The sequence below is a fragment of the Colobus angolensis genome, unplaced genomic scaffold (assembly GCF_000951035.1).
Source record: "Colobus angolensis palliatus isolate OR3802 unplaced genomic scaffold, Cang.pa_1.0 Scaffold17, whole genome shotgun sequence".
NCBI classification, from domain to species: Eukaryota; Metazoa; Chordata; class Mammalia; order Primates; family Cercopithecidae; genus Colobus; species Colobus angolensis.
This window is the reverse complement of record NW_012114821.1, coordinates 3,753,972-3,767,610: the sequence shown is the minus strand read 5'-3', so window position 1 is coordinate 3,767,610 and position 13,639 is coordinate 3,753,972. Positions and strand designations below refer to the sequence as shown.

The window sequence follows — 13,639 nt, the reverse complement described above, 5'->3', positions numbered from 1 at the left end:
TTTGTTGGGGAGCAGGGTTACAGGGGGTGTGGAGGTGGGGCCTGGGGGGCACAGTGCAGAGTACTAGGCTGGGAGGTAGGGGAGATGCTCCATGTGGAAGGACCGCCTGAGCTGAGTGTGGAGTGGGGTCAGCACTGGCCGGGAGGGGAAAGGGGGTGCAGTCTGAATCATCCCATCGGTGGGATGGTGGCTGGCCTGGCAGAATCCCGAGACAGAGGCAGCATGGGATGAGAGCCCAGGCAGAGCCCTGCAGGGAGGGGCTCTCCAGGAGCTGTGTGGACCCCAGGCCGAGGTCGAAGGTTCGGCAGGTAGGTTCCCTGGTGGCTCTCTGGGAGTCCAGGGTACCTGCCTCTGGACTCATCCCTCCAAGGGTCTTGGGAGAAAGGTCTTACTGCCCATTTTACAGATGGAACAGCTGAGGCTCAGAGAGCCATGACTCCTGCCTCAGGCCACAGTGTGTCCAGGGTGGGCCTGGCTGGTTCTGCTGCTAACCCTGAATGGACTGAGGATGTTGATGGGGGTAGAGGGAGACATTGGGGTCCTGACTGAGGGAACTCCGTCCCACCATCAGCCCCCAGCCACTGTGGCGCATCAAGCTGGAGACAGACTGAAGATTGAGCAGCCACCCTGGGCGGAAGCTGCCCTCAATTCGAGCGCCTGCCCAGCCCCCAGGACCCTGGGACCCCGGCAGGCTGTGGCTTGGGCTCAGGCCCCAATCAAGGGGACCCTGCCTCCAGGAGTGGACGGGTGTCCACCTGCAGGGCGCTTCACAGACTTCACAGTTTGTCTCTGTCCCCTGGGCCTGACCCTGAGTTTGTCCCCAAGTCCTGCCAATGTCTCCTGGGGCTTGGCTTGGTCACAGCAGAAGGGTCCCTGGTGGGCAGGGAGCTGACACGCATCAAGCTGCTTTGTTGAATCTAGATCTTTCTTTCAAATGGAAAAACGTTATGCAACCAAGCTCTGTGGGGGGCGGATGGGGCAGGGCTGACCAGGTGGGCACAGCCGGGGGATGGCAGCTGGGGAGGATGGCTGGAGGTCACTGCTTGGGTCTGGCCAACACCTTCTGGAGGAAGGAGAGCTGGCTGGTGGCAAATTCCCGGATGCTGGGCTCGGGGTCACTTTTGAGATGTTCAAAAGCTCCAGAAGAGGAGGAGCAGGTCAGAGGTGAACGCAGCCCGGGAGCGGCCCCTTTACCCCAGCCCGGGAGCGGCCCCTTTACCCCAGCCTGGGAGCGGCCCCTTTACCCCAGCCCCGGAGCAGCCCCTTTACTCCAGCCCGGGTGGGGTGGGGTGGGAGGTGGGACCAGCTCAGACCCCATCTCCTGTGACTCCAGGCCTGGGATGCTTCCCTCCACTACTCACCCACCACCCCCATTCCCTGGCCCCTTGTTCTGTTGGTGCCATGAGGCAGCTGTGGAGTGGGTGGGAGCCTCAGGCCCCAGGTGCCCTGATGGGGGCCTGGGGAGGGGAAGGGTCAACCTCAGCCTCAAGATATGAAGGTGGGATGGGGGCTGGGCACTGCTCAGGAGGCCTGTGTCTTTGTCCTGATCTGGGTACGGGGCGGGGGTTCCCCTCTGGGGCCTCAGTCTTGCTGTCTGTGCTGTGGGCAGGGGTGGGAGGGTGTGGGCTGCGGGAGCTCTGGAGGGAGGGCCGCTTACTGCAGAAAAGCAGGTTGATGTCCCCGGCGTTCAGCATCTGGAACACGGCCTGAGGGTGGCAGCAGATGGTGTGGCCTGTGTGACAGACGGGCAGCTGGCGGCTCGGGCTCCCTGTCTCCTGGGGGGCTCTAGCCCACCCCTGCCCCTCTTCAGCCCCAAGCTCCTCCTCATCCACCCCCTTTCCTCTCTTGTGGGTGGTGGGTCAGAGAGGGTCGGGGTGCTTGGGTGGGGCAGGCCTGGGGGTCTCCAAGCCCGGCCCTGCCCCCCCACCTATGAAGAGCGCCGCCCAGGTCTTGATGTGGCAGGAGTGGCTGTGCAGGTAGCTGAGGGCCTGTGACAAGTGGATGCTGAATTCCTCCTGGCTGCGGGTCATCTGGCCGGAGGAGAGCACACCTGGCTGGGGCGGGTTGGGGGGGCCTGGGGATACCAGGGTCTTCCCGCCCCAGCTTGCCTTGCCCAGCCCCTGGAGCTGCCATAGCAGCTGTGTGTGAGACGGGAGTGAATGGGCAGCCGCAAGCCTGGTCCCCCCGCTCCCTGGCCCTGTTCCTCCCCACCTATCCCAGGCCCCTCACCAGGCAGGTCCAGAGGAAGTGGCGGGCGCTGAGGCCCCTCTCCCAGGCCAGCGTGCAGAAGAGGGTGTGCCGCAGCCGCCAGCGGAGAAGCACAGCACAGCGGTAGAAGGTGAACTTGGCCTGCTGCGGGGACAGGCCTGGAGGGTCACCCACCGCCTGTGTCTGAGCCCTTTCCCCTAGAGACCATGGGCCTCCGTGGGCACTGGAGGCCGCCTGCTGTGGGGGTGTTCCCTGGCTCTGTTCTGCTTGTGCCCCTTGGCAAGCCTCCAGGACCCTGGCAACAGCACCTGGCTCCCCGGAGCCCAGGCTGGCCTGCCCGCGGCCCTGCCCCTGCCTCTGCCCTTTCCATGGTTGCCGTGTATCTTTTTCCCCGTGGCAGGGAGACCTGCAAGGCAGTTGTGACTTCATGGGCTATGCACAGCGCGTGTGCTGGCACAGCAGGCAGGGTGCAGTCCGTATTCACACAAGCTCTCTGAACTCCTGGACCCCCCGCCCCGTGACAGGCACTGGGGGCACAGCAGTGAGCAGAAAAGACCGGGTCCTGCCGCATTGACGGCAAGCCTTGCTTGCATGCGTGTGCGCATCGGGGAGCAGGCAGGCCACCTGTGGCCAGAGAAACCAGTGCAGGTGGCCAGACCCTCTGCCCACCACTGGCTGCCCCATGGGAGCTCCCCTAACTCTCAGGCAGCCCTGCTGCTGTCCATCTGCTCCGTGCCCTGGCCAAGGTGAAGGCCTACCACCTGCCTTTCCTGGGGTGGGCACTGACCGTGGTGACAGCTGGGCATCGATCCTTCAGGTGGAGGAGCAGGGGCACCATGCTCTGGTGCACCTGGGTCCGCAGGCCACTCAGCTCCCTATCTGCCATGGCCGCCACCAGGTCCCCGAACAGTGCCATGGCTGCTGCCCGAATCCTGTCCCGCTCCTGCAAGGAGGAGGCTCAGAGGCACGGCCAGACCTGTCTAGGGGTCCCAGCTTTTGTCCAAGTTGGGACCCCACACCTCATTGTAGGGGTGTAACTCAGTTCCTTCTGCAGGATTCCTTCACCCAGGCTCTCGGCTCCTGGGGAAGGGCTGGGGCTCCCCGCTCACACAGGGCTCTCTAGCGTCCATGAAGACGTAAGAATCACATCTCCCTTCTACTCACAACTGCATCCTGGCAGCCCAGGCCTCATGAATGCATTTGAGGGGCGCCTGTCCCCTTGATTTCCCAGTGAAGGAAAAACAGCCACACTAACCGTGCTGACATGTCAGAAAGTTACATCTGGGTAAGCCTGTTGTGGGGCCGGAGACCAGTGCACTTGGAGACTGAATGTGAGAACTAGTTCAGCCCAGTGGTGAAGGGGCAAGCGCCAGGGGCCCACCCAGCGCACCTGCACAGTGCCCACCTCAACCGAGGGCCACAGGCGGGCAGCTCCCCTGGGCCTGGGCCTCCCTGCCTGCAGCTTGGGGTCCCCCCTTTGGCAGAGGAAGGGAGCTGGGTTGGGAGGAGGGTCCTGAAGGGCGTGAGCAAGAGGTAGCCCCGCCCTGCCCCAGTGCTCACGTCATTAAAGAAGGAGCGTGCACTGATGGCAACACTGAGGCTCTGGCTCCCTGCACCCTGCGCGCCCAGTCGGTGCAGCATGTCTGACACGGTGTCCATGATGCACACGATCACCTGCTCGCTGCTCTGGAAGAAGCCGTCGAGGAAGGGCCGCAGCTGTCCCCGGAGCAGGCTTCCCTGGGGGTGGTGGCGGCTGGTGGGCAGAGAGCACCAGGACCCACTGGCCCCATGCCCTACCTCACCCTCCCAGTTGCTCTCCTCACCCCATCTGCACCGCGGGCCGGGGGTGGTGATTCAGAGCTGTGGGTTCCGGCCTAGCCCTGCCCGCCATGGGGAGCTGTGCCCCTGCCTGGGCTTTGTCCACCAGGAGCTGTGTGGCCTGGACAGGGTGGCCTCTTTTCTTTTCTGAGACAGGGTCTCATTCTGTCACCCAGGCTGGAGTACAGTGGTGTGGTCATAGCTTACTGCAGCCTTGACCTCCCAGGCTCAAGCAATCCTACATAGCCTCCTGAGTATCTGGGACTACAGGTGCGTGCCACCTCACTTTTTGTTTTCGCTTTTGTTTTTGGTAGAGATGGGGTCTCACTATGTTGCCTAGGCTGGTCTCAAACTCCTGGGGTTGAGCAATCCACCCGCCTTGGCCTCCCAAAGTGTTGGGATTACAGGTATGAGCCAATACATTCGACTTGTCTTTTTTTTTTTTTTTTCAATTAATTTTCAGCCAGTTCTACGTGCTCCACTTGATTGTGTGTGTTTGCAGTGAGTTCCTGAGTTATCGGGATGAATGGTCAGAAAGCAGTGTGCCCACCAATGGATGTTCCCTGCCATTGGGCCCCTTAGCAGTGACTTGTGTGCAAACCAGGGTGACTTTTACAACTTTTAAACAAGTTTATAGCAACTTTGTTGGCTTTCAAAGCTGTTTGCTTTGAAAATATTAAATTCATTTTCAGCAAGTGAGTCATTCAACAGACACACTTTGTGAACATCTGTGTGCGCAGCCCGTGCTTGAAGGCCAGGGTTCTGGCCAGGTCAGAACAGGACAACAGAATGAAATTGTAATGGAAATGGCGAGAAAAAAAAAAAAATGCATAGCTTGGCCTACTTCTGCTCAGTGAGAGTGCAGCGGGGTGGCCTGCCCCAGCCACACCTGGTTCAGCCTGCACATCTCCAAGCCGGCAGGCGTCCCTGGCTGGCAGTGCTCTCGGGGCCTGTCTCCTCTGGCCTGCTGTGGCTGCTCGCCCATATCCCACCTGATGCCAGGTAGGGAACCACTCCCTCTTCTCTGGACCTGGTCCTCCTGATCTAGCAGGGCCCTTCTTTGCCTTTCTGTATTGCCTGTATTCAGTGCAGGGTACAGGGGAGGCACATGGAAACTTCCCACTGATCATCTCTGCCTGGGAGAACATTTGGTGCAGATATAACCAAACACTGAATGAATGAGGGAGCAAACGTGAATAACTGATTGAGTGAATGAATAGACATATAAAGAATGAACAAAATAAATATTGCAAGAATGACTCATAGATGAAGGACCCAAAGAACAAGTGGGTGGGTGGAGGGATATGTGGGTGGATGGGGGATGAATGGATGGATGAATGGAGGGATGGATGAATGGGTAGATGGATGGAGGCATGGATAGAGAGATGAATGGGTGGGTCGATGGATGGATGGATGGATGGATGGATGGAGGGATGAATGGAGGAATGAATGGATGGGTGGATGGATAGAGGCATAGGTGGAGGGATGAATGGGTGAGTAGATGGATAGGTAGGTGAATAGTTGGATGGTGGTTGGATAGATGGAGGCATGGATGGAGAGAGGAATGGATGGGTAGGTGAATAGCTGTATGAATGGGTGGATGGTTGGATGGATGGATGGATGGATGGGTGGAGGGATGAATGGGTAGGTGGATGGGTGGTGGATGGAGGGATGGGAAGATGATTGGGTGGGTGGATGGATGGAGGCGTGGATGGAGAGATGAATAGATGGGTAGGTGAATAGCTGGATGAAAGGGTGGGTGGGTGGATGGATGAAGGATGGAGGGATGAACAGATCAATGAGGAAGTGCTATCTAGTCTCCATCTTCCAGTAAGCACCTACGATACATCATGCACAATGCAAAAGGCTTTGCCAACTGTGACCCTAATGGAGGTCAGTCTTCTTAACCATGTGGAGACCTGTGATTGGAGGAGAATCAGAGTGAACTAGTCTGCTAGGCAAATGACTTTGGGATCTCTTTGGAAACGGCCCCTTCTGCTGCCTTCCCATGATCACACTTTTCTCCCACAAGCCCTGAAAATATGTTCATAACAACCTTCTCCAGCAACAACAGAAATAGGGGCTGGACATGTCGCTTTCCCTCTGGGGTCTTAATGCAGCCCTGGGGTGGATGAGGGGAGGCTAAGGCTCCACACTTCCTGATCAGGTGAGAAAATCTCTGCCTCTAACTCAGCGTTTTCATGGTGCAGAGTCAGCCAGGTAGGAAGTTTGCTGCCGCTGCTGCTGCCAGCCAGTGCCTCTAGGGCTGACCACGTGCCAGGGACTGGTCTCCGCATGGCACTCATGACCTGCCTACCACAAGAGGCAGGCACTATGACTGCTCCCATTTTACAGATGTGGTCACTGAGGCCTGGAGAGCTGACAAAGCCTGCTAGCTAGAAGGTGCTGGAGTGGGGATAGGTCCAGGGCCTGGACTCTTAACCACTGCATGGTGCCCTGGTGCCGTGGTGGCTGTAGCTGGGGTAAGGCCAGATCCCCCAAAGGTGGCATTGCAGGCCTTCCCTCCTACAGCTGTCCATGATGGGATACGGGTTATTATGGTGAAGAGGTAGAATTGGCTGGGATTGGAGAAGTCAGCAATGGGTTGGAGAGGCCCATTCATCAGATTCTCAGAGGGCGTTCTCCTCTCTGGGTGAGCCCTGGGATGCCACCTGGCGGGCTTCACGGCCACCTGGAGGCCTGCAACAAGGCCCCTCTCTTTCAGGTGTGGAGGAGACTGTCCCCAGGGAATAGACACTTTGATCCCTCCTACAACCTGCCCCATTCTACATATGAGGAAACAGGCCCAGAGAGGTGGAGTCAGCTGTCCTAAGCCACACCACCCAAAGTGACAGAGCTGGGATTCCAACCCTATGGCCCTTGTCTACCCCTGGTGCACTGGCTGTTCTGTGGGGTCGGATGTGCGCCAGCAGCCGTGTCTGACAGCCCTTACCTTATCTGGGTGGAAGAGGATGTTGCTTAGGCCCTGCAGACTCAACACACGGACCTCGGGGCTGGGGTCCCGGAGGCCTTCTGTCAGCACGGTCAAGGCAGCTTGTTTGGGAAGCACCTCCAGCAGGGCAGGGCTGTAGAGGAACTGGGGTGGCCCCCGGAGGGCAGGCAGGTCACTATTTTTTGAGGTGCCTGCATCTGTGTTGAGGGGTGGGGCTTTAGGACCGGGGTCCAGTGGGAGTTTCAGGGAGGCGGGTTGACCAGTGCCCTCTGGGTATCTTGGTTAACAAGTATTTGAAACCTACCTGGTTCAACCCCTCAGTGTACAGCTGGGGAAACTGAGCCCCAGAAGGGAAAGGGCCTTGCCTCAGGTTACACAGCGAGGTAAGGCCTCACTTGTTGTTATCAAGAGCCGGGGTTGTGGGGCACCTGGGGACAGAGCTCCCATGGAGGGCGGCCCAGGCAGCTGGTGGGTGGGAGGTGGCATGAGGCTTTCGCTTGGGTTCCCCTACTAGTGTCAGTTATGGAAACAGCGCCCTCCTCGCCCCAGTCCCACCCCTGCCTGAGCTCACAGCTGCAAAGTGTGCCACACCCAGCGGCATCTGCTTCTACCCATTCCCCTTTGGCTTCACCCTGAGTCCCACAGGCAGGACAGGGCTGATGTTGGAGCCTGGACCTGCCTGAGTCTGCTCCCAGTGCCCCTTCAGCTCCGCAGGGATTGTGCCAGGGAGGGCCGAGTGGGGAGACAGGTCCCCAAAAGCTGCGGCCCCCCTCCAAGGGCTGGGAGTGGGAAGGCAGGGGTATGAAGGGGTCTGTCTGGGTGGCCTCCCTGGTCAGGGTGAGCTCTGGCATGGGTTTTGCTGGGGTGTCAAGGAGGCTGGAGAAGGAGGCTAAGGCATCTGAGGTGCTCCCTGCCGGCCTGCACCCCTACCTCGGTGAGGATGAGGATGGCCACCTTCCTCTCACGCTCCTCTGGGCTCTGCAGGCTGGGCAGCAGCTGACGCAGCACCGCTCTGATCTGCCTGCAGTGGTTCTGCACCATGGCCCTGCAGGGGTGGGCCTGGGCTGGTGGTCACTGCCCAGAGCCCACCCTCCTGCCCCCACCTATCTCATCAGGGCCGGCATCCCAGAGTGCCCCGACATGGCGGGCACGTTCCCATTCCCTCTGCACTCACTGGCTGTCCACTGTGTGCCAGGCTTGGGCTAGACATGTGGGAGACAGAGAAGCAGGCATAGCACTTGTTCCCTAGGAGGTCACAAGCCAGGGTGAGGGCTGGGGGAAGATGCTGCATCAACAGGCTCTGAGTGTGTGCCTGTGACTGGGGGCAGGGGGCTGTGTCCTGTCGCTGCAGTCCAGATAGCCCCCTGGATGGGCGTGGCCTGAAGCAGGCTGCCTCAACCTGCCCTGGCCCCACCGTACCTGGCAAGGAGGCCCACGCCCTTCGGGTAGGTGTGGATGGTGGTGAAGAGCTCCCAGGATCCCTGCAGCTCCAGGTGGGCAAAGTCATGCCAGTGCCCCGTGGTGGACAGCAGGCTCTTCAGTGTGTCCAGTGACATGCTGCAGCTGAGCAGAGGGGGCTCAGGGCTTGCCTCAGGCCACAAGCGGCCCCCTGGGCCACCCCCTGCCCTGGGAAGGGTGCTCAGCTGACCCAGATAGAAAGGCACATTCTGGTTCTTGTGACTGGCGTCACTGAGGCCCCTGGGGCTGCTCTCTCCTGCCCTGTTTTACCCAGAAATGCTGGGGCCTAGGATTGGCGGAGCTGGGCCGGGCATGGGGAGGCAGCGTGTGCCCAGTCAGACCCCGGGCCTTGCTTGGGCGGAGATCAGGGGGTGCCCTTCTAGGGAGGGGCACCTGCCCTTCAGCTCGAGGATGGCAGTGTTTAAATATGGGTGAGGAGTACGGAGGGTAGCAGCGGGCGAGGGCGTGGGAGAGCCAGGGCGTGTGGCATAGCGGAGCCCAGAGAAGTGTCCGTTCTCCACTCCCGAGACTCCTCTGCCCTCAGAGGACATGGAGAAACGTGGCAGCACTGGCCCTCACTTGTGAGTGACGGAAAAAGATGCCGTGCATGGCTTGTGGTGTCACCGTGTGCTTGGTACTTGCCGGGTACCATGGGTGGTGCCTCAGCTGCGCAGCTGAGGTGGTCCTCTACTGTCACTGTCCATCAGCAGATGATGGAGCAGTCCTGTCGCACAGCCTGGCCAAGGGCACAGAGGTGGGGTCAAGCTGGGCCCTGGCTCCAAACCTGCCAGTGATGTCACTGTCACAGGATGTCACTGTCACTGAACGCAGTCCCTGGGGCACAGGTAGACAGCCTCAGAATGCCGGCCGATGAAACATGAGATGGCCCTGGCTTGCTGGCCTGTCTCACTGTTGCAGCCACACAGCCCCGCCCCTGCCCCCCGCACTTGGTCAGTGTGAGTGCATCACCCTGGATGTGTGAGCATGCCCGGACGAGGCTGTCAGCTTGGACCAGGCACGTTTCTGAGCAGATTTGCAAAACCGAGTGTCAAATGATGAAATGCCATCCGTGAAAGTTCTGACAGTGCCATTCCAAATGCCAGCTGGCTTGTCCTCTCGCCCCGAGCTGTGTCATAAAAAGAGGCAGCATTTTCCAGGTCACTGGTCTCAGCCACAATGCGACAATCGTTTTCAGAAGAAGGGGACTTGGTAGGGGGAGTGGCATTTTGTTTGCTCTGGGAGGACTCCAGAAGCTTCTGGTCCTGTGACTTCTTGGGCACTGTGATAGCTTGTTCTTCGAGATTGCCTTGTCCCTGCAGCCCCCGCAGGGCTTCCAGAAAGATGGGCTGATTCAGCGTTCTTGGGAATCCATGCCTGACTCCCCTGCAGGTCTGTAGAACTCACCTCCAGCCCAGGACCCCCGGCAATGCTCAGGGACATGTGTTTCCTGAAATCCATACATAGCCCCGAGACCGATGAAGGCGGAGCCCCTTGAGTCTCTGCCTGCCCGTGGACTCAAGGAACCATCCTCTGTTCCTGCTGGTCCCAGTGTCACTGCCTGCCTTCAGCCTCTTTGGACACTTGGCATCCCAGTGATGCCTGCCTCATACTCGACCAACCCTCCGTTCCCCACTCTGGCCCTGGAGAGGGTAAAGGTGCTTGAGAAAGAGGAGGCGAAGCCCCTCTGCTCTCCACACTCCTCCCCAGCCTGAGGGTCCAGGAGACCCCCTTCCCTCTCCCACTACCTCCTGCTCTTCTGGTTTTATTTTTATTTTTAATTGTGGTAAAATACACATCTCATAAAATTTACCATTTTAAGTGTACAGGTCAATGGCATTGAGCACATTCATAATATTATGCAACCATCACCACCATCCATTTCCAGAACGTTCTCCTCTTCCCACACTGAAACTCTGTCCTCATTAAACATTAACTCCCCATTCTCCCTCCATCGAGTCCTTGGCATCCAGCATTCTACTTTCTGTCTCTTTAGATTTGGCTACTCATGGACCTTAAGTACGTAAGTGGACTCACACAGTATTTGACTGGCTTGTTTCACTCAGCAGAATATGCTCAAGGTTCATCATCCATGTTGTAGCATCAGAATTTCCTTCCTTTTCAAGGCTAAGTAGTATTCCGTTGTATGGATGGGCCACGCTGCTTATTCTAATTCACCCACTGATGAACACTTGTGTTGCTTCTACCTTTTGGTTATCGTGAGTAACACTGCTTTGAGCAGGGTGTACAAATATCTATCCCAGGTGCCTGCTTTCCTTTCTTTTGGGTATATACCCATTAGTGGAATTCCTGGGCCATATGGAAATTCTATATTTAATTTTTTGAGGAACTTCCATACTCTATTCCAAAGCAGCTGCACCGTTTTACATTCCTACCAACAGTGCACAAGGCTTCTGATTTCCATCCTCGCCAACACTCATTTTCTGATTTTTTTGGACAGTAACCAACCTAATGGGTGTGAAGTTCCTCTTCTTCTTTTGATCACAAGCCTTTGGCCCCAGATCCCCAGGGGACAGAGGGAAAGATGAGGATGAGATGAGGCTGAGAATGATGAGTGTCTTTGAAATGAAGAGAAACGATGTAGCCCATTCGAATTAAACAGAGTTGGCCCACATGGATGACATGTGAGAACAATGAGAATTCCTTTGTGGGGCAGGGTGGAGACTGGCTGGAGGAGGACCCAGCTGAGAACTGACTGACGCAGGAAACGTCTCTAAGGAAAAGGCTTTGTTAGTGGAGGAGCAGGGGAGGGAGGCCCCTCTGGCAGGCCTGGCAGCACCTGTTGCAGTCCTGCCTGGGGAAGGGTGCCCTGCTCGACCCCACTCGATGCTTGCTGGTCTCAGAGGCCTGCCCATCTAAGCAGGACATGAGAACTTCAGAGGCCCAGGGCTAGCCCAATCAGGCCTCAAGACTCGCCTGTTGCCCCACGGTGTCCTGTGCCACCCCCGCCGTGTTGGGCATGCAGAGGCAGTGGCTACTCAGCACTGCCCATCCAGATGTCCTTCGGGGCCCCTGTCCCCACCTTGACAGTGCCACGGCAGCCGGGCAGGGACCTCAGACCCTGGGCCACCGGGATACACCTGGATGACACTGTGCTCTCATGCCTCCCTTCCTCCCTGGCTCCATGGTGGCGCTGGATGGCGTGGCTGCTGGTTTGGCAACTGGCGCCTGGGCCCCTTCACGGTGGTTGAGGAGACCTGGGCCCATCCCGCTCTCTGGAGGGCGTGGGAGCCAGGCCTGGCCAATCAGAGCCGCACAGGCCCCTGTGGCCAAGGTGATTGGTTCAGGAGTGGGCATGTGAACCAAGCTAGGCCAATCAGAGCCCAGGACTGTGTCCATGGTGAGAGTATTTCCTCTTGGGGCTGCGGGGGCTGCCGGGGCCACCTCCAGGGCTCCAGGAGAACCCACCCGGAGAGGGGCCAGGCGGGAGGGCAGAGCGGCAGAGCAGAAACCATCCGTGGCCCTGTGGGAGGGAGACGTCCCTGCTGTATGCGGAGCTCGAGAGAGAGAGAGAGAGCTCGAGAGAGAGCTCGAGAGAGAGCTCGAGAGAGAGAGCTCGAGAGAGAGAGAGACGTCCTTGCTGGTGGGGGAACCCGCGAGAGACAGACAGCTTTCTTAGCTGTGTGAGGAGCTCCCAGTGAGACAGACAGACGTCCTTGCTGTGTGGGGATCCCAAGAGAGACAGACAGACGTCCCAGCTGTATGGGGAGCCCGAGAGAGAGAGAGAGAGAGACGTCCTTGCTGGTGGGGGAACCCATGAGAGACAGACAGATGTCTCTGTTGTTTGAGCAGCCCCCAGTGAGACAGACATCCCTGCTGTGTGGGGAGCCCGAGAGAGACAGACGTCCTTGATGGTGGGGGAACCGGCGAGAGACACATGTCTCAGCCGCATGGGGAGCCCCCAGTGAGACAGACAGACGTCCTTGCTGTATGGGAGCCCGCGAGAGACAGACAGATGTCTCTGGCTCTTCGGGACCTTCCAGTCTATGGGTGCGGGCAGGAAAGCAGGTCAAAGGTGCGGATCACAGATGGTAGCTGATGGCGGTGCTGCGGAGGGAATAAAGCGGCAGAGGGTGGGAGGCGCCGAAGGGGCTGCTATTTTAGAGGGTAGTGGGGGAGGCCTCAGCGAGGTGCGGGTGAGCAGAGCCTGCAGAGGCAGGATGGCTGCGGGAAGAACATTCCAGCAGCGGGAGGAGCAGACGGGGTGAGGCTTTCTCCCAACCCTCCCACGTATCAGGAGGAGAACGTTTTATTAGCTTATTAGGAAAGATTCATGCATTTTGCATGGTTGAACTGAATAAAAAAGGAACTTCATGCACATTCGAATTTAGAGGCAAGATGAGAAGAAGTGGCATTTTTTTTTCTAAGTGACTTGCCTTGGGGAGAGCTGTTAAAACTGACAAATTGCGTGACGCACATCATAATACAAACAAATGAAAAGAGTGGGCCCCAGCGGTTTTTAAAGACTTGCTGATTGGATTTTTGGGTATATGACCCAGTGCAGAGGGAAGATGAAGGCAGGCAGCCTTACTGAGGCCAGAATACGGCCGGCAGGGGGCGGGCAGCTGGCCATGATGTCAATCTGAGCATGTGCGGAGGGCCAATGAGATGCCCAGGAGAGCCTGGAAAGGCATCTGCCCCCATGGGTGAGCCCAGGTCGCCTCTGCGTGGACATGCCGTGCGGCCCAGGGGAAGCCTCTGACCCTCTTGAGCCTCAGTTGCCTCATCTGTAGAGCAGGGACAGTGAGATTCATCTCGAGTCCTCACAGGAAGCCCGTTGGGGTAAGATGTGGCTCACTGCATGGGTGCTCTTGGTAACTGCCGTCCCCTTGGGGTCCCTGTATGGCAGGACACTAAGTATCTCTACTGCCAAGCACCCTCAGGTGACGGGTAAGTGGGCCGAACAAAGTACCACAGCCCCTGTGGCCCTGGCCGTGGATGGAGCTTTGGGTTCATGACTGTTGCAGATTGAATTGTGTCCCCCCCGAAAAGAAAGATATTGAAGTCAACCAGCGGTACCTGTGACTGTGACCTTACTTGGAAAGAAGGTCTTTGCAGAGGTTATCAAGTTGAGATCGTTAGGGTGGGGCCCTAACCCAATGATGGGTGTCCTTATAAGAAGGGGAAATTTATTCAGATGCTAAATTTAACTGTTCAACTGCTGAACCACTTGACAGACATGAA

General features: G+C 58.0%; 1 protein-coding gene across 1 annotated transcript in view; it reads right to left on the bottom strand.

The window, feature by feature from the left end:
• Positions 1-910: 910 nt before the first annotated feature.
• MROH5 (maestro heat-like repeat family member 5) overlaps positions 911-13,639 on the bottom strand; it is a 72,315-nt gene continuing 59,586 nt past the window's right edge. The window contains exons 22-30 of the mRNA XM_011938121.1: positions 8,399-8,542; positions 7,910-8,024; positions 6,980-7,123; positions 3,769-3,945; positions 2,996-3,151; positions 2,230-2,352; positions 1,928-2,030; positions 1,658-1,732; positions 911-1,137 (exon numbers count right to left, since the gene is read on the bottom strand). Coding sequence (XP_011793511.1) covers positions 1,037-1,137; positions 1,658-1,732; positions 1,928-2,030; positions 2,230-2,352; positions 2,996-3,151; positions 3,769-3,945; positions 6,980-7,123; positions 7,910-8,024; positions 8,399-8,542 — 1,138 coding nt within the window. The 3' untranslated portion in view covers positions 911-1,036. The remainder of the gene's footprint in view (positions 1,138-1,657; positions 1,733-1,927; positions 2,031-2,229; positions 2,353-2,995; positions 3,152-3,768; positions 3,946-6,979; positions 7,124-7,909; positions 8,025-8,398; positions 8,543-13,639) is intronic.